This window comes from Balaenoptera musculus, chromosome 13, assembly GCF_009873245.2.
Source record: "Balaenoptera musculus isolate JJ_BM4_2016_0621 chromosome 13, mBalMus1.pri.v3, whole genome shotgun sequence".
NCBI classification, from domain to species: domain Eukaryota; kingdom Metazoa; phylum Chordata; class Mammalia; order Artiodactyla; family Balaenopteridae; genus Balaenoptera; species Balaenoptera musculus.
The window spans coordinates 7,549,487-7,576,154 of record NC_045797.1 but is presented as its reverse complement, the minus strand read 5'-3'; the positions used below and the strand labels follow the sequence as shown (position 1 = coordinate 7,576,154).

The 26,668-nt window shown below is 43.9% G+C and overlaps 2 protein-coding genes and 1 non-coding gene across 4 annotated transcripts in view; 1 reads left to right on the top strand and 2 right to left on the bottom strand.

The window, feature by feature from the left end:
• EIF5B (eukaryotic translation initiation factor 5B) overlaps nt 1-5,094 on the top strand; it is a 71,587-nt gene extending 66,493 nt beyond the window's left edge. For both annotated transcript variants that reach the window (XM_036872654.1, XM_036872655.1), the window contains exons 22-24: nt 1,169-1,307; nt 3,035-3,196; nt 3,573-5,094. In XM_036872654.1, coding sequence (XP_036728549.1) covers nt 1,169-1,307; nt 3,035-3,196; nt 3,573-3,680 — 409 coding nt within the window. In that variant the 3' untranslated portion in view covers nt 3,681-5,094. The remainder of the gene's footprint in view (nt 1-1,168; nt 1,308-3,034; nt 3,197-3,572) is intronic.
• A 195-nt stretch (nt 5,095-5,289) lies between these two features.
• REV1 (REV1 DNA directed polymerase) overlaps nt 5,290-26,668 on the bottom strand; it is an 81,196-nt gene continuing 59,817 nt past the window's right edge. The window contains 13 exon segments of the mRNA XM_036872653.1: nt 5,290-5,701; nt 6,079-6,181; nt 6,461-6,617; nt 6,724-6,944; nt 7,590-7,710; nt 8,397-8,630; nt 9,801-10,006; nt 10,238-10,403; nt 11,531-11,633; nt 16,232-16,404; nt 16,677-16,897; nt 22,242-22,361; nt 24,565-24,719. Coding sequence (XP_036728548.1) covers nt 5,590-5,701; nt 6,079-6,181; nt 6,461-6,617; nt 6,724-6,944; nt 7,590-7,710; nt 8,397-8,630; nt 9,801-10,006; nt 10,238-10,403; nt 11,531-11,633; nt 16,232-16,404; nt 16,677-16,897; nt 22,242-22,361; nt 24,565-24,719 — 2,092 coding nt within the window. The 3' untranslated portion in view covers nt 5,290-5,589.
• On the bottom strand, nt 10,661-10,733 carry TRNAE-UUC. Its single transcript has one exon. It is a non-coding gene; the product is annotated as a tRNA-Glu (tRNA).

Sequence of the window (26,668 nt, the reverse complement as noted above, 5' to 3'; positions counted from 1 at the left end):
GGCTACCTCTGGGGACTTTATCTTGCTGGAGTTCCTCATCTGGGGTTGCATGGAATGGAGGTAACACCATGAGAGTGTGGAAAATTAGAAAACGAAAGGAGGCGAGGCATTCCCTGGCAGGTGTCATTCCTCGAGCAATGACAGAGCCCGTGGTGCTGGGGAGCCCCTGTCAGTGGACCTGACCAGGTCCCTGCCTCTCGGAGCTCAGGGGAAGACAAGCGAAGAACACGAGAAGTTGGGATAAGCGCAGGATGAAGCAGGGCAGGGCCTAGATAAGGCGAGGAGAGCTGTGGTTAATAGTGTGGCGGGGAGGCAGCTCAGCTGGGGAGAGTGAAGCGAGCCGCCCAGACACCCGGGAGGTGTCAGGTGGAAGGACAACACCGGCCAGCAGGGCCGCGTTCAGAGGTGGAGGCAGCCACAGTGACCCTCGGGGAGAGTGGCAGGAGCTGCGGTAGGAAAGTTGGCAGCACCCATGTCCTGTAGGACCCCGTAGGCCATGGGCGGGGTTTAGGGGGCTGCTGGTTGGAGCCTGTCAGGAGGCCCCCAGGACGTGGTGGGGGCAGGACATGGTGGAGGCTCAGACCAGCGTGACCAGAGGGAGGGACGGCTCAGTCTGAGGTACATTTTAAAAGTAGACTGTCTGGTAAATGCCGGGATTTAGATTGAGGTGTGCTCTATTTAGATCATGAAACCTGAAGGGGAAAGACTGAAGTTTGATTAAGAAAATGCTAGAAACTATTAAAGCATTCTAAGCATATGCTTGATAAGCAGAGAAATAGTGTCCTTTTGGATCAACTGATTTGGGAACACGGTAGAGAAAAGGAGGATGTGGTGTGATGCCTGTGTGGTCCTCAGAATAGGCCTCACACGGGCCCCAGGACACACCTGATGGTGGATTCCTCCGAGGCACCCAAGCGCCATCTTCAGGGGCGGGGCTCAGCCTTTGGTCTGGGCCCAGTGTGCTCCTGTGATGCAGCTGCTTTGAGGGGAGGGAAGAGAATGAAGAGCGGGTGCAGCACCGCAGGGACCTCTGAGCGCCGATGTGCGGCCTTCCTGCTGCTCTCAGCTGAGGGGAGAGGAAGCCTCGTATTCACCTGTATTTGCTTTTTGATGCTTCGAAGTGATTCTGTAAGCTTAAAAATTCTTGGGTTTTCTTTTTTCCTTTTAGACACATAGCAGTATTTCCCTGCAAGATAAAAATTCTCCCTCAGTTTATTTTCAATTCTCGAGATCCGATAGTGATGGGCGTGACTGTGGAAGCAGGCCAGGTGAAGCAGGGGACACCCATGTGCGTGCCTAGCAAAAATGTAAGTTCTGGTTGTACTTTTTAGAAAGTGTGTCATCTCTTAAAGCAGTTCTGGGAGTCCAAGAGTGATAAAAAACTGAAATCAAGCAGAGCTTGTCACCTCCTGTAATTTATACAAACTCGGTATCAGTGTTCCTTAATCAGTATTGATTCTCAAGCACCCGGTGTCAGTGCTTCAGGTAATGAAAGTTGCAGAATTATTGCCCTTCAAAAGTTTTTGATGTTTTGAGTCTGGGGGAAAGCTTAAAAAATAGTATAACGGACACTCACGTCTTTCCTCTAGATTAGCATCATAGCTAAGAAAAAATAACATTAATTCAATAAAATCCTGTAATTCACAGTTCACATTCACTTTTTACCAGTTGTCCCAAATGTCTTTAGCAATGCTGCTTGCTGACCTGGCCCAGGGTTCCTTTGAGGTGCACTGCATTTGGTTATTAGTGTTTTAGTCTCAATTATGAACAGTCTGCCATTCTTTTTAAAGAAGAGTCCAGAACAGTTTCACAGATGATTTCTCAGCTTGCATTTGTCTGCCTGTCCCCTTGTGACTAGATGCAAGTTAGAATGATTGGGAAGGGTACTGTGCACACAGGTGCTCCTGCGTGCCTCTGCACTGTCACACGGGTTGTCACTGTCGCAGCGCAGACTTGGGTGATCAGAGAAGGCGCTGTCGGCTCAGCATCGCCATCAGAGACAGTCTTCGCCCTTTGTAATGACTCAGTCACCTGGGGGCACTGAGAGTCCCTGTGAACTTCCCAGCGGCTTTAACCACCACTGACAGTCCTCGCCTGAGTAGTTATGACATGGATGGTGGCAGTATTGTGATCCCCCCTCCCACACGCTTCTCTAAAGAACCTTCTCCCCGCCAGCCTTTTCATTAGGTATCTTATACATGCCATTTTTTCTTGATACCCCAGTTATCCAGCGTTTGATCATTGGGAGCCCATTCAAGCTGCCTTGTGTCCTTGCACATAGCACTTGGGGCCCTTTCTTCCTCTGTGGTGCAGTAAGGTGCTCCAGGCTCATCTAGGACTTTCCCTGCCCCCGACTTGGTTCCTTTAGTGGGAGACGGCACCTGACGTCCTCCGAGTGCTGTGACTCACTGCTCCTAGGAGTCATGCTTCTCTGCCAGTGGCTAAGCTAGGACACTTTCTGGCAGCAGTGATCTCCTGTGTGGCTTCGGCCAAACCAGATTACCTGTCTTTACTCTCACTGCCCTGTGTCTCTTCACAAGACAGGCAGCAAGGGGGGATGATGATGTTGTTGCCTTCCCCAGACTGTGACTGAGGTGAGCAGCACGGCCGCCGGGGCCCACACGACGCGTCCCTGCCTCTCTGCCGCCGTCCCCATCACCCCAAGCTCATTTCTGACTTAGAACTTCTGTGCCTGCTGGTCTCTCTTACTCTGGCAGCTGTCACGTGGAAGGGCAGGGTGGAAACACGTCGGATGGACAGAACACTTTCCATGTGTCCCAAAGCACACGAGCGACCTCCTTTTGTCCTCACAGCCATCTTGTGAAGGCAGACGGGGTGGGGTGGTGTCACCCCCAGTTCTCCAGTGAGAAAAATCACACTGCGGAGAGACCCAGAGACCAAGGTGATAGAGGGGCCCAGGGCCCAGGCTTTGCAGCTGGCTCATTTGCTCCAGTGACGTCAGCTGTCCAGTTCGGGCGCCTGTGACTGCCACGATTCCTCTGCCCACGTTGTAGTTTCTGTTCTTACTTTACAGTTTGTTGACATTGGAATAGTAACAAGTATTGAAGTAAACCATAAACAAGTGGATGTTGCAAAAAAAGGACAGGAAGTCTGTGTCAAAATAGAACCCATCCCTGGTGAATCTCCCAAAATGTACGGAAGACATTTTGAAGCTACAGATATTATCGTCAGTAAGGTAAGTATCTCGCTCAGCAAAAGTGGCCCCTTTGAAGAAAGGGGGCCGTCGGCTCTTCTGATGGCCTTTTACTCAGGAGCTGAGAGGGCTTACGTTTAGAATCTGATGGGACTGGATTCTTCGTTAGGGCTTGGCCTGTAGCCTGGCCTCCTGACAGAGTGCCCGCTAGGACTTCTAGGTCAGATCCCCAACAAACAGATGTGGTGCTGGCATTCTGCTCCCAGAAAATGCAGGCAGGCAGGTTCTGCTTTGGCAGTTTCTGCCTGAGCTTTCTTTGTGCCGAGCAGCATCTGGTAACAAACTCTGGGGCCACGTGCTCTTCTTTGGCACTTGTTTGTTACATTGTGTTGTTCACTCTGTGCCTTGGGCCTTACAGATCAGCCGGCAGTCCATCGACGCCCTCAAAGACTGGTTCAGAGACGAAATGCAGAAGAGTGACTGGCAGTTAATTGTGGAGCTGAAGAAAGTGTTTGAGATCATCTGACTTTTCCACACGGGTCAGGAATTGGAGTAAACGCAAAATGGTGTTGTCATACTACCAAGAAAACAAGGCAGACAATGGAACGGACCTATCTGAAAACTGACGAGCTAAGCATAGAAGGAAGAAAATAGGTGTATAAGATGTTTTCCATGAGAAACCAAGAAACTTACACTGGTTTGACAGTGGTCGATTACACGTCCCCACAGCTCCGGCGTGCCTGCTCACTCGTCCACGCCTTGCCCAGTCCTCCTCTACTGGCTGCTGTTTTAAAGGTTGCCCTTCCCCAAATTTGGATTTTTATTACAGATCTAAAGCTCTTTCAATTTTATACTGATTAAATCAGTACTGCAGTATTTGATTAACCAAGCTTCTGCAGATTTTCTGATTCTTGGGACTTTTTTGAGGTAAGAAATACTTATTTATGTATATCCTTCCCACAGTGGTGGTTTTCTTTTTCTTTCCCCCATGCGTTCTTCTGCCATATGCCCTTAGGAATTTTTTAAACTAGAAAATTAGGCATTCTGGTATTTATCTGCTTTTGTGTGAAACCACGGTGTAAAGCATAACTGGCTGCTATTTACTGCTTGTGTGGTCATGAGAGTCCACTGTAATCAATCAATCAGCACAGTTCTGAACTCCAATAAAGAACCCAGACATTGACCCGCGAGCTCTGCTAGGCTTCATGTCAGTCAGTCAGTGTAGCTGCTCTTCTGTGAGTCTCCATCCCCGTGCAGCTCGTTCTCTCAAACTATTTTATTAACTAAACTCATACCTTGTGTACTAGCACATGTTAACATTAGGAATTCTTATACATCAATCAATCTTGGTCTATTTTGTCCTAGCAAATTCTATCATGCATACATTTTCTGATGAGACAATCAGTAGGGTGTTGATTACCTGTTCGGACTTAGTGTAAACACTAAATTGTTACAGAGACATCATAATGGTTTCTTCATATTAGTAATCTGATTGTAGCTAGTTTGTTATGGTTTTCCTGAAGAATGTGGGAAGTGGGTCCCTGAGGTAAGAGATCTATTAGCATCAGAGTAATTCTTCTGGCAGATCCCTAATATCTGACTACCTATTTATAGCACAGTGTTGAATGAAGTCAGTGTAGGGTGTTGGAAGAAAATGTTCCTGAGTATTCACTGGCATAAACTATATTTTTAAAGTGTTATGGCATAACATATAGCATAGAAAAATACTTTTATATACATTTGAAAATCTGGACCATTCTTCATTAATGATTATTGACGTTTCTCAAGGGCCAGCAGAGGCAAAGACAAAACCGCTAAACCATCTGGGGGACATAATTTTTCCCAGGAAAAACTTAAATCCTCAATTGTGTGTGTGTGTGTGCTAATTCAAAATATGTAAATTCCTCCACTTGAAAGAAGTAAAGAAGATTTTCTTAACATGTTCCTGTGTTCATGCTTTGGGTCAGGAGTGATCAGAGTGAGTATTTTTGGAAGCTTTCTTTACCCTTGCTTGGAAAAAGTAGAACACCAGTCTGGGCCCCCTCAGGCATTTCAAAGCTTAGCATGAAGTGTGTAACGGTCCAGCCATAATAGTTCAGGATCTGCTTCCTAAAGGATTCACAAAAAGGAGCCTGTACAAAATATACATACAGTTCTTTAATAAACAACTGTAAACACTTCACTGTAAAAATCCATAAAACTTTATAAACAAACATTTTGTAAATAGAATCTATGCTACAGTAAAAGAATTAACACAGTTATTTACATGCAATACAGACAAATTTGGCACTTATTGAAAAGAAATGTACAAAAACACTTGGCTTAAAAAGAAATTTAAAATTATAAAACTCAGAGCATTACTGTCATGCACTTTGCAAATGCCTCACAAGCACTTACGGCACAGCTAGCGGAGAGCAGCAGTCTCCTGGTAATGTTCATGGAACTTTTAACGTGCTTCCATAAGTCTGTTGTAAAACCACCTGAACGTTGTCGAGAATAAAGTCAAATGCCATATTCCAAACCGACTCCACCGACTGCTGCATCAACCTGCAGGTGAGGAGAGACAAGCGATCAGGAAAGACCGATTCCTTCAAGAATCTGTTGTTTAACATATATATTGAGATTTAGGGTTTAAGGGTTTTAACGTCTGTATATAAATACACTCAAAAACGTACTTCTGTGGTTTAAACTATATAAACCTTGGGAAACCTCGTTTTGACCCTTTTTTACTCCCCAGTGTTATGGTACTTCTTTCTCTGGCATTCAAAATACAGGGCTTCCCTTTTCAGTAATGCTGAAGAGCACAGTTAACGTAACTGATGGCCAGAAAGGGCACAACTCGCTCAGCGCCTCACCTCCCTCCAGTAGCTGTGGTGACAGACATGCCGTTTTTTCCCCTTTGGGTAAAAGCACTGAATAGTTACCTTTTCATGTATTTTATAACTAGGTCCAGTTTTTCCAAATCTTTTTCCTCTATTAGATCAGTACAGTATTTCACAACTTGCAGAATGTCTTCTTCCATTGGATCTAGAGAGGGGAGAAATCTCAAATGAGGACCACCTTATGCTTTTGAAGGAGAAAGGCAGAGGTCTGCAGGGATCAAGGAAACTACGTGCTACAGTAGTGACTCAGAGCTGCCACACGAGTGGGCTGTGGTAAGGAACCTTTCCAAGCCGCCCCCAGAGGTCAGAAGGTTGGGGGGTGGCTGGTTTACGCTCATTAGAGTTAGGAAAATAGTTCCTCTATAGAGCTGAGTTCATGTTCTGTAGTCAGAGGACATCACATCTCAGTACCAGCCAGGCCAACCTGAAATGGTAGTTATCCATTCTCTGAGCAAGGTCTTCACATCACTGAATTCCACAGCTCCAGCTAGGTTGGGCGCTGGGGGTCTAACACACCCAGACGGCTCAGGCTGCAAACCAGAAAGGCCAGCAACACCTGAAGTGGAAGCAGAGAGTTCTCCCTGTTAAGAAAACAAATGATAGAAAGTGCTATATTTACATAACATCGAGTACATAAACATCTGATGAAGGAGGAGGTCAAAGTTTAAAAAGGATGAAAGAAATTACCAGAGGTTTCTCAGAGGCAGGACCTTCATGTTTTAGAAACCCATCAATTAACTTCTGGGGACTGCCACAGGCCCCTGGCAGAGTTTTTGCAGGACTGTTAAGCAGCATGTTCTTCAAAGGGCTCTGAATCTTTTTGGGGGGACTGATGGAGCTTTTTTTCTTGTTTCTTTTCTTTTCTTTCACCGCTGCTGGTTTTAGCTGCAGTAGCGGGTTCTTTGGCACTAAAAGAAGATGGACATAAGATCCTCAACACAACATGCCTGGAGAGCAGGACGGGCCCCTTCCTCCTCCCAAGAGCAGCCCTGAACACACACACGCACGCACGCATGCATGCAGCACAGGCCTCCCTGAGGGAGGCGGCAAGTGACGGTGGCCCCGTGATTCCTAGGGTTGCTCAGCCACTTACTGGTGATGTTTGGGACCTACTAGTCTATACGGGGCTCGCAGCAGTCAATGAAAACTCAACAGGCGAATTACTTCCAGCAGTTCAGCAGGCAGTATTCTGTTTTCATTTTAAATGTGGTATTTGTGACGCATGTTCAGAAACCTTCAGATTCTGGGCTTTAAACCTACATCCTCTGAAGGATCTGTCTCAAAGGACAACTGGCTTGACAGATAATCAATTCAAAAGATTTCTGGGTAATAGCTTGTTCAGACTTTTAAGTCAAGAAGCTACAGATACAAATCCACCTAGGACTCTGACAGCACTTAACCTGTACTGCGTACTAGTTCTGTTCCCCTGATGTGAAGAGCACTGAACATGACTAACAGCTTAAAGACTTTGGCCATCATATATATACTACAACAATCAAACAATTTCGTTTCTCACATCTTCACTTCTGTTACGTGTCACTGGCAAAGCTTACCAGATGTGCTGGCCTGCTGCGGGTGAGGGGTGCTTTCTCCCTGCCTTTGTCTTTGATCGTAGGCTGCTTTCAGCTCCTTTTGAAGCTCTGCAGGAAGGGCCGCAAACACCTCAGGGTCCACCTGGTGGAAAAGAGAAAGTTCGAAGTCAAACCTGAGCTGACTCTATATATATAGGCAGCTGGTTTATATTTTTCACGAAATAGACTATTTCAAATCATACTTTTCTGATCTGTATGAATTAGGTCCTCAACATCAAAGCTCATTAAATCCTCACAAGGTTATAGGGTGAGAATAAGGAATACAGCATTGAATGTGAATTGACTTAATTAAAAAAAAAAAACAAAAACACTGTGCAGAACAACCAGGGCAAGAAGCACTAGTAGGAAATGAGAAGCACAACGCAAGAGAACAGGTGCATATGTGACGTTCTTCTTAAACATCAAACTGATTGTGTTACTGTCCCTAGTGTACGGTTACACATCTTCACCCTGGTACTCGAGTGTGGCCCAGGGTCGTCTCAGGCCAATGAAACAGCAGAGTGTTTCTGTCTTTGGGGTGGAAGCTGTAAGCACCCACCCCCCACAGCCTCCCTCTTCGCTGCCCCCTGTTGTCCATACTTGGCTGCTCTGTCAGTTTGTGTCCCGCAGGTAATGTGGAGACGGGCCATCCCTCCTCCCCCAAGGGACGGAGTCAGCCACTGGGAGGTTAAGGGGCAAAGGAGAAAAGGAAAAGAGAAGTGCCCTGAGCTGGAAGCCAGATGGCCGAGGATATTCACGCTATGGTAGAAGGGCCTCAATTCAACTCACCTGTGAAAATGCTGGAAGGGCTATTACATTAATTCCCCCATCGCTGTTAGATTCTTGAGGTTCTGGTATTTGTAACAAAACTGTCCCAACTGGCTGTGGCAACATTCCTGTGCTGTAGCCATTTGCTGGTTCTCTCCTCCTGTCGCCAGGTGGCTCTCCTTGCTGCACAGCACACACTTGCTCCACCTGCTCCCGGAGATCAGGTGGAAGCGCTTCCAAGACAGACTGGTCTAGCTGTAAGACACCCGACAGATGCTGGGACGATGCATTTCCAGAGTCAACGCACCACTTTCACTTCCACTGCAACATCATGGATGGTGAACGCAAGGTGCAGGTTATCAGGCTAGGAAAGCCACCCCCAAAGCAGCACGTTTTTGAAACATCTTGGTCTTTTGCCACTGATGTCTGGCTGGTCATGCGTGGACTCGAGATGACAAGGGCAGGCCCCTGGCCGGTACCCCAGGGTCAGCTCAGCCATGTCTCCTCAATGAACCAGACAGGTGGGCCCTTGTCAAGCTCAAATCTTAAACTTTGCCCAGGGGAAGTGGCCAGTGCCTAAGGCGCATGTCCATTTCTGGGATGAGGTAGAGTCCTGGGTCAGAGGTTTACCTTTCAGACAGGAGACTATCTGCCCCCAAATATAAATTATATTCGTCTGAGCAGCAAGCTAGGAAAAAGGGATTCTAGAAGCTCAACTCTCCAGCCTACACACTAGAATCCTCTGCCTATACATCCCTTTGAAAACAAGCAATTCCACATGCTGGTAGGCCAGTCTTACCTCGCTAGGAGCCACTATTTCGGGGTAACTCACCAGCACCAGGGACCCAGTGCGAGCATTTCCCAACCGCCCCTTTCCCTGGCCTCACAGCCAGTACATCCCACCACTTAGGGGAACAAAGAAAACTGATTTTCCCAACAGAGCTTAAAGTGCTATGTAAAGTTTCCAAAAAGCAAAAATGCCAACAGCATACCACATTTACAGACCACACCAATGGAATTAATAGCTTGTGTTAGGAAAATCAATCACCCTATAGAGAGAACTGTTTGCAAGTGCTGCAAGAGAAACCTCTGACAAAAGGCCTTTACTAATGAGCAGCAAAGCCGTGCTGTTGAACAGAGCTGTGTCCACGTGATCACAACCGTGAGGGAGGCCCAGAGGCTGCTGACCGTGGCAGTTCACAGAACAGGCTTTCTCATCCATGTTTTACAACCTGCCAGAGTTGCAAATCTCTGCAAAAGCACAATCTTGCCCTGAACTTGTTTCCCATTTGGAACTAACACCACGATCCACCCTGTCAAGCTGCCCTTTCTCCCTTTCTTGGCTGTACTGATAACTTAAAAACATCATTCCTACTGTAAAACTACTTTTACACTGACATCGTATTTACAACTATAAATACATACCTGGGAAGGTGATGGGACCTCTATACTCAGGTTAAGTCTTGATTTTAAACTGATGGGAGAATGTAGACCATTCCATTTCCCTGAGGACTCAGCTTTGCTAGTAGTAACAGGACTGATGCTTGATGTCAGATGTGAAGAAAGAGATGGCAAGAAAGTGCAAGTTCTAGAGGCAGATGAAATTTCCAGATCCATAGCAGCCAGAAATACTGAAAATACAGGAAATGACATAAAATAGCCTCTTCATTGCGGGGGGGGGGGGGGGGGGGGAGGAGCACTTTAATCCATTACAGATAAAGCTTTATTACTGATTCATCATAATTCAGAATGTCAGCGTGTTTCTGAGAGTCACAGGGAGCAAGGCTGGACGACCTGTACACTAACTTCACACTCCTGACGGTATAAGCTCCAAAACGAGAACCATGCTGACGACCACTGACCTTCCTTGTGCTCCTCTTCTGTGGGCTTCTTAGCTTTCTGAACTTGGAGGAGGTCAAGGACAGAGTGTGACCCACCAGGACAGAGGCTTGACTGAACTGCCGGGCGACTGGGACACGCAGAAGGGTTTGGATTAGTCGGAACCAACTGATTCACATGAATCCCAACCTAGAACCAGAATAAAATAGGTTTCTAGGAAAAAAAGTTAAATTCAAACAGCCTTTTATACAATTTATTACAAAAACGACTTCTATACTAGCTATACTAGCTACTCTCAATTTTACAGTATCTAATCTACCCAAACATAATCTCTTCAAAATCAGGAACTCCAAAAAAGTGGAATACTGTACCCACTTAAGTTCTCATCAATTGAGTTTTTGTGTTTATTTATTTTTGGCCACGCCGTGTGGCTTGTGGGATCTTAGTTCCCTGACCAGGGATCGAACCTGGGCCCACGGCAGTGAAAGCGCCGAGTCCTAACCACTGGACCACCAGGGAATTCCCAATTAAGTTTTTAAAATAAAACTTGAACAAAATTTAACTAGGGGACAGTCTACTTGCAACCTTACTTTACCTATCATTTTTGTCAATAAAAACCAGGCTTGGGGGTGGGGTGGGCAGTGGGTATGCGGCAGGCATCCGCACAGATAAGCACCACTCCCTGCCCATGACAGTACTCCAGGGAGGAGTTTCATCACTGTTGGCTTAGTGACTTTTTAATCCTTCCACAACACCCATACCAAGCGAGTAACTATCCTTTACTCACACACAACCTACAAAGGTTAATCTTTAAGAAAATGAAGGCTTTTACATTTTTGATGCCCTCTCACTGATCATGCATCCTCACGTGCCCGTGGTAAACTCTCCCTTCCAGATCATCATTTGTATCAGACATCAGAACAAACTTCTGATGAAAAAGAACCTTAAAGGTCAAGAAACATTTGCAGCTTCACACTCCCCCCAGCCCCGTCTCCTTCTGCGGGAACCAGAGCAGGAAGCAAATAACACACGTTAAGATAGGTCTTTGGTGGTTTAAAAGAAAGGCACTATAAAAATTCAAGATATGAAACTTACTATTCTAAGCAGAAAACAGATTTCAGAACAAATGTGAATTCTTAAATAAGGAGACCAGCTCAGATGAGAAAGTCGTTTTTCAGTTTCTCTTCTTATATTACATCAGTGGAGCTGAAAAAGCTGCATATAAACCCCCTAAACTGCACCATGACCACCCTCCAATCAACCCTCAAATAAGAAAAACATTCCAGAAAATCCTGCTTTAAAATGTTACTACTCACCCCTCTCATGTCCGATATGTTGAGTTTCATCGTATGAAACATGTTTAGTGCAGCCTTTGCAATTACTTTTGCTCTATCCGTTGCCTGGTCAAGAGTCACAGTCCTGTAAGTGACAGAACTAACTTTTTTAAAGGAACAAAAGTACATTCCGTATGTATTCCCTGGTACCTCAGTAGTATGGAACGGCTTAAAGAGTTAAAGTTGTAAAGCAAGTTATCAAAAAGTTTAAATAAGTATTAAATATGATCCTTAAAAAAGTAGGAGATAGTCTTCCTTCAAGGAAGCCAATAATGCTAAATTAATTACATTGGCAACAAGTGGGAAAAGAAAAATCATCAAGAACATTGGGACTTTCAGAGAGCTGGTCAACCAAAAATAAGTTGAGAAAAATGTTTTAAAGAAATGTACTTCAGTTAATGTATATTCAAATATAAGCTTATTATGTTGCAACTAAAGCCTGAGCAGTAAGTACAATGTTTTAGATTCCCAGAGATGTTTTAGGTTGCAAGATTATCTATGTTGAGGTACGGTTAATATTCAGAAGAGAAAGATGAATCTCCCAGATTCTCCTGACTCTATTTTCCACATGTGAATATGCCCAGTACACGGGCGTGCGGACACAGAAACGTGTGCACACCTCTGAGGAAGGAAGTATGGTGGCGCCGTTTCTAAAATCCAGAGAGACTACAATATGCAATTTTTACACCTGTAAGAACTCAAGGGGGACCAGAGTATGTGCCAGCAATATCAGGTGCCCAAGACTACATTTACTCTCTTTTTTCAGTACTATGAATACATTATGTATTTATCTATGGAAAGTACCTATTTCTTTAAGGAAATCATTTGCAAAAAATTTCCATTGGTTTGTTTCCTAATGATTACCTTAAATTTATTTCACACAGATAAATAGAGAGTAACTTAAAAGCAAGATTTGTAGTGGACCATAGTGGTTTAAACACGTGTTTATCTTCATTTCTTTCCAAAACAACACTAAATGGACTTGAAATTATTTTTGAAAGGTGTAAACTCTTAAAAGATAGAAAAGGGACAGAAGACAAGAGGAGAGGAAAAATGTCAGCCATAATTTAGAATACTCAAATGCCTGCTAAATGCCTAAAGCAAGGCACCAACTTTGAGATAAGCCAGTTTATGCTACAGAACCTCAGAAGAGCTCAGCAATTAGAGGCGTCAGGTGTGTCTGACAGGAAGGGGAGAGAATACATGGGAAGCAGGCTCTCACAGCTGGCCATCCTCCTTCCCGGACGGCTTCCCAGAGATGGGAATGTTGACACAGAGAAGCTATGGGGAGTCAGGCACAGCAGAGGAAGAGCGAGGCCCCTCGCCCGGAAGCAGCACAGTACACCCCTTCCCACCCAGACCCCTCTCCTCCCGAGTAACCAGAACACTAGCTGTCACCGGTCCATCTTCTCACCCAGCCCCTGAGTGGAACATCTCACAGGAAGAACCACAGATGCTGCCAGCTGGTTGAGGTAACCAAAGACCAAGCCCCTCCAGCCGCCCTCCCAGAGTGAAGCCCCCTGGTCTGCGTGTCCCACTAAGAGTGCAGAGGCTCCCACAACATTTCAGCAGTTCACGTATGAACAGCCAAGAACTATCAGATAGATAAATGCTTGAAGAAAATCTCTGATATAAAAGACAGCAACCAAAACAGGAAAAAAGGAACTCAGAGAAACAGACTGACACTGGGACTTGAAGAACATTTAAGAGGTTAGAGAGAACTCTATATCTGTGAAGTAAGAGATACTATAAATACTTAATGTCCAAAGAATAAATTTTAAAACTCCAATGTAAAATGTTAGTATTGATAGAAATGAAAAATTGAATACTGGCAAAGTACCTGGCACGAAGACAAACCAATACCATCCCAGAACACCTGTGATAAAGAGAAGATCCTGAAAGTTCCAGAAAGAGCAGATCTCCTATGAAGAACAGGCAATTAGAAGAGCAGTGAACTTCTCAATAGTAACCCCGAAAAAGATGACGACAATGGAGCCTTTAAATGTCTGAGGAAATATGATTTCTAAGATATGTTTATAACCTTTAAGTCAGCACACCACTGAGCGTGAGGACAGACAGGTTTACACCCATGAATTCCTTCTCAAGGTACGAGGAGATCAGGGATCTAGGAAAACAGGGATCCAACGCAGAGAAGGGGCACCCCACGACTCCAACTTTTCAGCAAGTCTTAAAATAAACGAATTCAGACCGGAGTAGCAGGTTGGGGGCCCCAAGAAAAAGGCCTCCAAGAAAAGAGATCAAACCAGTAACAGACTTGCTGATGTGTTAAAACACAGTCACAGTGGAAGGGAGTTTGGGGATAAACTCAGTGGCAAATTCACAAAAAAGCAAGCAAAACAAGATACTCAGTTAACTCCAGGAAAAACATATTCAAGAGGAAAGAAAATGTGATCCTAGTGGACACTATGGACCAGCTATGTACAGTATGTACAGGTCATAATAATGGGACAGTGGAGAGTGACTGAACCAAAACCCACCGAGCCGACTGGGGGCACAGGAAAGAAACGCATCTGGGGAGAAGAGCAACAGGCAGTGGAGGAGAGAAGGGAGAAAACCCTCTTCTACAGACGCAAGTCAGGCAAACGAGGCATATATCTAGAAATATGGATGTAAATATCAGAAGAAACCACAAAAAGGTTGAAAAGTGTGGTGCTCAGAGCTGGCGAGAGGTGCAAAGGACTGGAGGTTGTATTTGACCTTTTCAATTTCGTTTATCACATTTACATATATATATATATTTATATATATATACACACACACACACACACACACATATATTATATATATACACACACACAATTCAAATTAAAAACACATATACAGAAAAGAACTCCAAGAATTCTTTTCCCAAAAGGAAAACTGTTATAAGAAAAATTTTCCCAAGTGATTATCAAGCCACAGATCTCAATCTACACGTGGCTCTTTGACTGATCCAACTTAAATTTTGTCGTTTCGATGACAGTATCAAAATGTGCCTGTGAGTCACATGATTGCCATGCAGCTTTTGATTAAGGCCAATTACAAGAGATTACAGAATTATTACACACTTCTGAGTTTACTAAACCACACAGGACTTCAGTTTGACTACAGCACGGGTCCAAACTACTTCTGGGAAGGGCCAGATGGAAAATAGCTTGTACTCTGTTGTCTCTTTCACCTATTCTTCATTTTTTACAATCTTTTATATAAAAATCATTCTTAGCTCCCATGAATCATGTAAAAACAGGCCACAGGCTGGATTTGGCCCACAGGAAGTAGTTTGCCAACCCCTGAATTAGAGGAAATACAGGATCAGTATTATAATATTTCATAAGCTCTCACCTAAAGCATTTCTTATGCAGTTACAATACCACCAAAATGTTAGGCTTAAATTAATGGCTTACAATTGGTCTACATCTTATTACATTTATAAAATTACACTTGTTTCAATTAATCACGTGCTGTTTACGCCTTATCATGTCTCATCCAAAGATATTTATTTTAAGGGCATGGCAAAATGTATATTTTATTGCCAGCAATGCAGGCAGATTTTTGAACTGTCCTGTGTTTACCAAACAAAAGTCTTGTTAGAGATAAACACTGAAATATCTGTGGAAGAAATGATACTGTATCTGAGATTTGCTTCAAAATAACTGGGGGGAAGGAGAGGAAGGATGGTGCAGGTGCCCACCAGCAATTGTGGAGATCAGGTGATGGGTACATGGGGTTCATTACACTGTTTTCTCTACTTACATGTTTAAAATTTTCAAAATAAAACTTTTTTAAAAGTTTAGGACAAAAATGAACAAATACCAATAACAGCAAGCAGATATGTGCTTACCAAAAAAACCGAATGAATATTATCCTTGAATTGGGGGAAATAAAGTACAGTTAAAATCCCAGTTTTTCTTAATGCTGTAATTAGATTTTTGGAATATCTGGATTTTCCAAAAAGGATTAAATGAAGGCTGATTTTCTTATTCTGCTTAGACAGAGTGAGCCCCTAGGTACTGCTGAATGCATCACAATATACAGTTCTAAGAAACTATAAGATATTTAAAAATGCACAGGCAGCAAGAGGAAACTACTACACTGTATTTTAATTTATCTGTCAATCAACCAAAGCTTTAAGATACAGTGTACTGTGTAGTATAAAATGGCATACAAAATTAGGTATTTTCATATTGGTCACAAATCTTACATGAAGTTTTATATTAGTGGCCCTCACATTAAAAAAATAGGGTTTTAAAATGCCTTCTACCAGTTTCCAGAGACTACCATAATCTGATTAATCTTTTCACGAAAAGAAATTACACCTCCCTAAATGAAGTAAATGTCTCATTGAAATCGTTTTCTGAATTATTACACTGACGTTTCCCTGCAGGACCCTTCCGCCAAGTCCACAACCGCCTCCCTTTCTGTCCCTGCACTAAACTCCACAGCCTCAAGACCCCAAGAACAGTCTGCCCGGTCAGGGACACACAGACAGGCTGGCCTGGAACCTGGCAAGTCAGCGTAGTTCTGACAGCCTTGGGCTGAGACCTGGCTCCGCAGAATGTCCAGGAACATCAGCGTTTTGCAGATTTTTATTCATACTCTTCCTCAGTTTTTTTCATTTTCCATTAATTGTAATAACCTGCACTAAAACATCAATATCCAATATCCTTTTTAAGATAAGCTTACCTGGTGATGTTATCACAAATTCCATGGCCTCCAAATTTTGCAGTTTCTACAGGGGCCCCCGGCTTTCGTACCATGATTTTGAGAGTCAGGCGTTTACCCTTCACACCAGCAGCTTCAAGTCGCCGTTGGATTTCTTCTGAAAGACTCAGAAGAAAAGCTTCTGCTTCTTTTGGCTACAGAAAGGCAAACAAAAAAAAATACCCTCCATGTTATTTTCCTACATGCCTAACAATTCTTCTCAAGTAGATTAACTTTCAATATTAAACATGTGTATGATTTAGTGCCCTGCTCTTATCTACTTAAAAACAAACATTCTGCCAGTTCTGGGAAAGGCAAGAGTTTTAAGACTTAATTTCAAGCATCAAGAGTGTATGGTCTAGTTGGAGAGACAGGACTACGTGAAAATATAAAGAATATAAGGTAAAACCTGTGAAGAGAGCAGTACCTGGGTAAACCTTATTCCATAGTTGATCTCAGCTGAAACAGATTTTCTTTCCTTTTCAGTTCGAACTGGTCTATCGTCCAAACCACGGCAGAACCTATAAAGCATCTGACCTGTTTTGGGACCAAATTCTTTTTGGAGTTTTGCCATGGTCATATATTGCAAGTCTCCACAAGTTCTAATTCCCAAAGATGTCAACTTGGATTCCATTGAGCGTCCAACTCCTAGGAAAGGGACAGTTTGTTAATTCTGCATATAAGCTATTAAAAACAATTGAGCATTATGAAATAACTATTCATGCACAAACAACTAATTTAAAATAATCTCCCTTAAAATTCTGAAGTGACATAACTGAAGCATCTCATAGATTAAGAATTGTTTTTTTGGTTGGTGCAAATCATCCTAGTAAAGTTATTTCTAGAAGCTACTTCTCAATTTGGACTCTACCTATAGGTGAACCAGAACTTTTCAAATGTGTATGACTAAGTAAGTTCTCCAAAAAATGTGATTTTTATTTATTACTGATTAAAAAGTTTTCTATCTTATTTACAAAATCAACTAAGTTACAGACTCGTTTAAGCTAGTCTATAGTATGACTTACAGACATACTAGGAGACGCAGGAATGTTAGGGATTCTACTATGATTTTGGCAAGGACCAAACTTCTCAATGGTTCAGCCACATTTTCTCTGAATGGGAACTAGAACAAGAAGTCATGACAGAGGTCCAAGCCCACATGTCACTTGCTCTCATACTGGACAAAGTGGCACAAGTGACGTGGGGATGAAGTTTCCTGAGCAAAGCAGCAGCGAGGGGAAGACAGACAAATGTCTTTTACCAACAAAGATTATCTCCCTGGAAGGGCAGTCAGTGTCCCGCAGCTGGGCCAGCGTGCAGCAGCCCCTCGTCACCGTCTGCAAGATGCAAGGTTGGAGCCTCGCCCAAAGGATGCTCATGAGCTCTGTTGCTCTCCATGCTCTCCCAAAAGCTTAACGAAGGTGCATAAGTCTGGGAAAGCGATTTAAGAGTAACCTGGGGGAACTAAAACTCTTATTAAAATGGTCTCCACACCATGAGATCAGTATTGTCCATCAGTGAGGAAGACTGCGGTCTGGCCTTCTGTAGGATGTTACCAGGGAGCTCAGAGTGGAGTCTGGGGTCGCCTACCTGTCACCGTTATTGTCACTTCTGGCTCCAGTTCTCTGAGTGGCCCTGGTGGGGGGAGGAGCATTCTCGTCCAGGTTCTGCCAGGAGAACCTCTTGGAGCAGTTACGCAGACACACGGTTAGGAGGGAGGTGGTCAACTTTACAAAAGGTCTATGACCACAGAGGTGGGCAAGACAAGTTTAACCCAAGAAAATCTGTCCCCTAATGGAAGTCAGATGAAAGGTGTTAAGGGTGCTGTACCCCATTTGTGCCATTTTCAAGTTCAAGTCAGAACAGAGAACAAGCAAGAATAGCAGAGTCTGAGTTAACAACAAGAGAACCCTCCAGAGGAAGACCATTCACAAAAAGACAAAATTCTAAGTGAAACCTATTGGAGTATTTTTCAAGATGGGGAGGAGGAACCCAACGAAGGGACAAATCAGATACGAGGGTGGCCAAAGCCAGAGAGACACTCTATGCAGCTGTTCGTGTTCAGGGAAGGCTTTCTGTCTCTATTTTTTTCCGTCCCATCATTGCCCCAACTCCCCACCCTCAAGATGTGATCATGATCTTTCCCTGACACATCTGATCTGTTCTCCCTGATTTGCAAAATCAGCAAGAGGCAATAATCAGCAAGAGGCAATAATCCTGCATTAACTGTGTGTATTGGGATGGGCAGGGGGAAAACCTATAGTTTTTGAGAGTCTCTTGAGTATACCAGAACACAATTATTATTCACTAAGAGGTACAAAAGAAAGGCTATTACATTAAATATCACCAAGTTAACCACGATCAACCTAATCTAATTGAACTGTCCCTCTACGGAAGAAGAGAGGTTCCTCTCCATTACAAGCTCATCTAATGGAATGGAATGGCCTGAAGTTGAGTGGGGGAAGGAGGCATGGATGGTCTACCTCTAACCCCTATGACGTTTGCACAGGGGGGAAAAGTTAGCTTGGAATCAGCACCAAGACCCCGAATGGGTGCTAGTTTGATTGCTTCGTGTGAGCGTTTTTACGGGAAGGAGGCCCCTCTAAGGAGGAAGTAACAGGGTCTTGAGAGTCAAATTGAGTGCAGCCACCTAGAAAGGGAAACATGAAGGAAAATGTGCTAGCGTAGAACCAAGGTTCTGAGAAGGAGAGAAGAAAAATGCAGCTGTGGAAGCGGCCAGTCAAGCCACTGGACGAAGACGTGGCGTCTGTCCTTGAAGGGGAACCACGAGCCCAGGCTAAGAACAGCCAGGAACGCCTCCTCCCGGCACCCGGACCTTGACAGTCCAGAGACGCAGAAAAGTCAAGTTCCAAAGCATCAACCTTTGCCATCTAAGTTAGCACCGTTCAACAGAACTTTCTGTGGTGATGGAACCGTTCTCTTCTGTGCTGCCCAGTTCAGGAGGCACCCGCCCCATGTGGTTACTGAGCACTGACTGCAATGTGGGCAGTACAACGGGGAAGATGAATTTTAATTTTATTTAACTTTAATTAATTTAACCTAAAATTTTCTAGCTTCACTTGGCTAGTGGCTCCCGTATCAGGACAGTGTAGATGGTCATGTACACCTACACGGCCGCGGTGCTTATCTGACACGAGAAGAAAGAGACGGAAACCTCAGAGTGGGTGCACACACCCAGCAAAGGACGGACAAGGGGCAGAAGGTCCTACAAGCCAGGGTGGAAAGCCTTGCAAAGAGCCACAGAAACAGTGGAAAGAGTTACCGCATTTAAACAGTTGTTGGGGACAGTCCTTTCTTTCCTTAGCTAAACAGATCTCGCTGGGTAATTTATATGCTAGCACAACATGCAGTCATTACTCTGTGGCGCCTTCATAAACTTACTAGCGTGTGTTCCCCTTTTACGCGGCTGTAATGATCGTGTGCTGTGTGCCAGGCACGTCGTGTGCTCAGTCACCGGTCAGGGCACACAGGGACAGAGGGAGCTGGCGGGGGACAAGGGGGGAGGTGCGTTTAGCGTGGACCCGCTTCTGGTTATTGGTTACAGAGCAGGACTTACTCAAAGCATGTGCCACAAAGTGTTAATAGTCACCATGTATTCATCTTCAACTATCTCTGGGAGACGACGAATTTTTAACGAAGATGAACAAGTTTCCTTCTTGTAAGAATTCTCAGAACTTACTACTGGGTGGGCCCCTCCACCACACAGTGTTCCCGCATGCATGTGGAACCTTTTTTCAAAGGGACAGCTTGTACTTGAGACGGGTTACCATCTCAGGGCAGGAGTAACAACAGAAAAGGCTGACGTTTTACATACTGAAATGTTCTAAATCTTCCTGACAATAAATTTGGGGATTTTTATAAAAGTCAGTGGTCTTACACATGAAGATCTCTCGAACAATTCTGGGCGGCCACAGGCTACCAGCTGGTTCTGGCGGCGAGAGGAGCGGGTGGATCGCCAGAGGAAGCCGGTCCTGGCCGCCCCCGCCTCCCCCAGATTTCACGGTTCTCTTAGGAACTTCAAGGCTGTGCCTAAGAACTCAACCAGGACACGTAAATCCACACGTGCCCTTCAAAGAGTAAAGTCCTTCCAGCCAGGAAGCAAATGAAGGTGAAAGGTAAGATGACTAGGTCAAGGAACTAAAACTAAAACCTCTCTGTTTCTGTGTAAAAAAAACCAAACCAAACAAACAAAAAACACTTACAAAAATGATGCAGTATAAAGATGGCGCTGTGGACGGAACTGTGTCTCTTCAAGATACCTATGCTGAAATCTTAATTCCCAGTACCTCAGAATGTGACTAACTGGAGAAAGGTCCTTCGTAAAGGTAATTAAGGTAACAAGAGGTCATATAGGTGGGCCCTAATCCAATAGCACTGGTGTCCCTATAAGAAGAGATCAGGACACAGACACACAAAGAGAAAACACCATGTGAAGACACAGGGAGAAGACGGTCACCTACACGCCACGGAGAGAGACCTCAGAGGAAACCCAGCACACTGGCAGCTCACTCATGGACCTCGAGTCCCCAGGATCTCGAGGAAATAAACTGCTGTTGTTTAAGCCACGCAGTCTATGGTATTTTGTTATGGCAGCCTTAGCAAACTAATAAAGATGCCAAAGTAATGATAACTTTGAACTCAAATTTCACATGCACTTTAAATACACTGGTTCCTTCTTATATAAAGCTGCAATAAGACATGTTATTAAAACTCCAAAATTGTGTCGTCTAATAAGGTAATTTGCTAGCATGATTTTATAAGGTTAATTACTCTTCAAATTTAACCTCAAACTGACCATCAAAATGTCATATTTCACATTTCTGATACTACCACATTCTTGGACGTTATTTACTAGGGAGTCAGGAGGCTTCAGAACTAACCCATCATAAAATGGCATTTGGGTCATTTAATATTTTTGGCCTATAACAAAAATTGCTAAGTTAGTTCAGATATACTTTTCTTAGGTTTAATAACATGCATCTAAAAATACCACTAAATCCACTGTTAAAAGCGTTAAAACTTTTAACAACAAATGAATAAAAAAAAACCTTTCACCAAAAGTATACTCTCTTGAACTTTCCCACCACAAACACCTGGGAGCTTTGTGAAGCTAACGCAGGCTGCTTTACAAAAACAGGAGAGGATGATCTGAAATGGTATCCTGGATTACTATATGGCTTAGAGAAATTTCTTAAAAAGAGGTACCTACCATAGAAAGCAAGTCTAAATATTTAATAATTGTGAAATGAACTGCCCTACACATAAAAATTACATCTGTTCAAGGCCCCAAAGGGCAACCATTTTCCAGTTACAATGAATTATACTTGATTTCTCCAAGGAGAGATTTTTACATGCTGGGTTAGCTAGCCACGCTACACAAGAAAGTAAGATAACTAACCATCCTGCCCATTAGGTGAGAAAGGTATGCCTTTTTGGACATTTTACTTCAAACTGAGTTAACAAAATACAATACTTCATTTTAGGTTTTCTTCTTCCTAATATGGTTTATACATTTTCTACTTTTAAAACTATTTGTTTAGTAAACTCAGAAAAGTATCACTAGTTTGGAAGGACAATTTTGTAAATAGGGGAATCGATTTTCAAAACTTTATCTTGGGTCTAGAAGTACACTATTTCAATTTTGATTTATTTAAAGAACCAAAAGTCAATTTCATCATATTCTTTTAAATATGACTTCTTAGAATTCCTTGATCTTGGTACTTGAGAAATACTTAAATACTTAAAGTAAAACACATGAGAGGCAAAACTAAAATGTTATATTAAGGTTCTGACAAATCAACTGAAAGGATATTCATTGTGGAGTTCTAAATTTTGTTTCCCATGGCACTCAATAAAAGATTAAAAAATTTTAATTCATTTTTTAAAAAAGAAAGAAACGTTATACATCTATGAAAAGCACTAATGAATACTTACAATAAATAAAAGTTAAAAAGAAACGATCTGTATTTACCTGGTAGATTAGTAACTAGCTGACCTCTGATAAAATCATCTACTTCTTCTGGTTTTAAGTGGTACTGGCCATCTGGTTTTGCTTTCCTAGTTGCCATTCTAGCCAGGAGAATATTAGAACCTATAAATTTTTTTTAAAAAAAAGGAAAGAAAGAAAGAAGTCATTCAAGAAATATTCACAATTATTTTCAAAATTTCTTAACAAAGACATCTACAGACAGGTTACCTATCAAATTTCTAAAGAGAATGAAAATAATGTGCAACTTTGATCATTTCAAGCACAGTACACAACTGGCAGAATTCTGTTAAGTATTACAGATTATAACCAGCATGGTTCCTGGACAGATGTTACCTTCTGTTCCAAAGCACGTGACATTTCAACATCTCCTACCCAGGTAAAGGAATAGAGAAAACAGTCCTAATCTAAGATTGGAGGTTTATAGGAATTGTGGGCAATGATCGGCAATCAGTTCATTTTACCAACCAACGTTTATCTGTTTGTTTGTTTTTGGCCGTGCCACGTGGCTTGGGGGATCTTAGTTCCCTGACCAGGGATCAAACCCGGGCCCCCTGCAGTGGAAGCGCAAAGTCCTAACCACTGGACCACCCGGGAAGTCCCTCATTTTACCAACCAATGGATCCACGCTGGGTAGAAATAAGGCCAAAGAAATGCCATTGGACTTGGGGGGGAAAAGCCCAAAGAACCAGATGTCTCACTGTATGATCAGAACATGTGGAGGAGAAATTGAGGGTATGAGCCCCTTAAAAAAGAAGACAGACAGTGACAGCGAGGTCCAAGGTGTGTGAATGGACACAGACAACTAACGCAGAGCAGAGAGAAGGCTACTGGAGCCCGAGAAGGTATCAGGCATCTGAGAAATACCTAAATGGGGTCAGATGAACTTCTGTGTAAATAATAAAATCTCCACGAATTACAGAAGACTTCTATAAAGCACATATCTTAGTTTTACTTACATTAAAAACGGTGTGTTTTCCTAGGGTAAATGTATAGATATTCATGAAGAGAAAAAGTACTGGAAAGGCACACTAAAATGATAAAAGTGGTGAGTTCTGAAGAAAAGAGGGCTGAGAAGTGGAAACATCATTTGGGATTTTTGTCTTAATTATGTGCTTGAACTTAAAAGGACATATTCATATCATCCCACTTGTAAATTTAAAATAAATACAATTTACAACAAAGAACTAAACCTGTGCCTGACAGTGGACTCCAGAAGGCAAGTCCTAAACGAATGCTGAGAAGGGTGTGCAGGCCACACACCAGGGAGCCAAAGGGCGGCCTGCTCGTAACCGGAGGGATGCTGTTAACGTGTTCATCATGCTCTGTATGTTCTGCAGCTTATGACGTTCTGACATCTTAAAAATCCCTCTGACGGGGAGTGCCTGCCCTCCCAGGGCTGGTTAATTTCTAAAGAGAGCAAGCAAGTTCCTGGGAGTGCGGCTCTCACACCCACGCCAGACACCCCAACCATCTCCTAATCAAACTCACTCACAAACCCCAAGAGAGGCTCTGGCCTAGGATCTCCCCTCACTCCCGCTTCCGCCTCCAGACCTGCATGTGGTGCTCCGGCACGAGGCCCTGCGTGGGGCTGCACGCCCTGCCCTCCTCTCGGGACAGGTACGCAGTAAAGATCTCCTATGGGTAGAGGCACTGGGCTCGTTCAGACAGGAGGGACACGGGGAAGCTCAGCGTGACAGAGGGGGCTCCAGAGCACACAGCTGGGAGAGTCGACAAGAGGAGGACCAATAATGGGAAGGGCTGAGGAAGCAAACGCTGGGCTTAGAGACAAAACAGATCAGGGTTGGGGGGAGGGGATAACGGGGCGGGGGGGCAGTGGATGAGTCAATATCAGCAACTTCTGGCCCCGAGAGAGAGTGAAGACAGGGCTGGCTGAGCGGTCCAGGAAGCTTCAGAAAGTAACTGAGTTACCACAAGACGCAACAACACAGAACTCCAAACCCCACTCACACTGCACTGCCTTAAATACCGCCTCTGTTCACTTGAAAGAAATACTGTTGACATACACTGCATCCAATATTCCCCATTTTTTTTTGAAGAACAAGAAATATTCCAACTTGTTTACTCCAAAGATGTTATCAATCATTTACTTACGTTTCCAACACTTTCATCTCATGCTTTGCCTAACTGTGAGCCATGCTGAGAACTGTTTCAGAAGTGGGAGACCTATGCGGTACGGCGATAAAAACGAAACCTAAACATCACTCCTAAAAATCAAGTGGTATTCAACGATCCCAGAGCACTGCTTTGAGGAAAATAAGTAGTACAAGATACACTGGCTACTAACCGATTCCCACAGAGGCAGCGCATTTAGTCTGGTCTTTGATTTCCATGCGGACAGCATTTGCAAATTCGTCAGGAGTGAGTCTGGTCTCTGCGAGGATTTCAGTGATGTCTACCAGAGCTTCATCACAGCTGACAGCTTCGATGCTGTGTGTGTAGCTGCCAACACAGAGCAAAGGCAACGAATCACAGCCACAGCTTAACATCAAGCAGCCACATGTGGCAAAACAGGCTTCCTGTGGTATCTTTCTTTGACATCTCCTTACAAGACTTAAAATGCTAAAACTATTAGCATTTTAATTGAACTGGCCCAAGTGCCCCTATTTAGTCACTTAACTTTTAACTGCAAAGTTAATCAATGTTTTCTCTTTTTCCATATTAACTACCAAATATACAACAGAAATGACCATTTCAATTTCTCTATACTGAGAATACCGCTGTAAACCTCTGAATAGTTGAAAAGTAGTAAGTGAACTGGAATTGTCACAACATTTAATTTCAAAAATGTTCAAACACGATTCACCAGAATCCGTGAGGAACAGAAAGACCACACGAATCGAACAAGCAGCTGACAGTCCCCTAAACGGAAGCGCCCAGGATACAGTAGGGTACGATGGCCAGTCACCCAGACGCCTGTCCAGAAGGACACCAGCAGCACTCCCTGCACGTGGAAATGCTTTGAGTTTTGATTGTTGTTGTTGCTTGGTCATGGTCTACTCACACAAAGGACTGTTTCACTTCTCCACAGAAGAGGAAGAGGAAGAGAAGAATCACCATGTGGCTCTGATGCTCATTAAATATGTGGACCACAAGGCCAGCAGAGGCCTCAGGACCAGAAATGGGTCTTCAGTCATCCACCTGGTAAAGTACCAGGAGGGCCAGGCCTCGCCTCTCACTACACCTTACTGGAGGTTATGAATCAGATTAATTGCTATCAACAATCATTTAAGAAATGAGTGTTTTGTTAGGCTTAACTCCAGAGAGAAATCTGCAAGAGCAGAAGGGTATTCCTGATATGAAAGCTGCCCTGAGGCGTGGAGAATATGAAGCAGAGGCAGGATTTCCAAAGGTGGAAGGAGAACAAGGAATTTTTTTCCCCAAACAGCCACGTGCCACTAACAATGTCTCCACCCACTAAAATTATATGACAGCGTCCACCAAACCCCCTGATCTGAGGTTCAGGCTGGCTGCCCGCTCCAGGGCCTCCGTAACCAGAACACGGCAGCACCCAGCTCAGCCCACACGCGGTGCTGCTACTGACCGCAGCTTTGGGACAGGACTTGAAAAGCACGCTCTCCACTTGGTCACACTGACATTCCCACGCTGGGGTCTTCAGGACAGCTGTGATTGTAACTGGCTTATCATTCAGCCCTAAGTCCACAGACTGATGCCAGATAACTTCACCTGCCCCTCTGCGTTTCTCTCTCCTGCTGAAGTAAACTCCTCAAAGGCAGAGCCTGGATCTGACTCCACTCTCATAGGATTGGCAGCATCAACAGTGGTTTGCACTTGGTAGATACTCCATAAACAGGTGTTCAAAATAACGCGTAAGAAAGGAGAGGAAGAAGTGAAGATAGAGGCAAGAACCTCCCTTAGAACATCAACACAGCCCAAGGGTTGGCGGACCCTGGTCTGCTGTCTAGAGACCTGTTTTGGTGAATAAAGACTGAAGGGAGCAGAGCCAACCCCGCACCTCGTCTGTGACTGCTGCCACTGTCCACGGCAGGGCTGAGCAGCTGGGACGACGACCTTATCCGGCCTTTTATGGAGAAAATATGCCAACTCCAGCTGCAGGGCATACAGGGCCTGACATATACTTATTTAAAATTTTGAGTTTTGAATTAACATTCAATATATCTACACTGTAAATATTCTAAAAATTAATCTCTTTTTCTCAAGCCAACTAATGACCCACCTCGAAGCTACAGTTGACCCTTGAACAACACTGGCTTGGACTGCACGGGACCACGTATACCTGGATTTTGTCAGCAGTAAACACTGGAGCGCTACGCGATCGCGGACACGGAGGAGCCGCGGGCACAGAGGAGCCGCGGGCACAGAGGGCAGCTGCAGCGACACGTGGCCCTCCACCGCGTGGAGGACAGCAC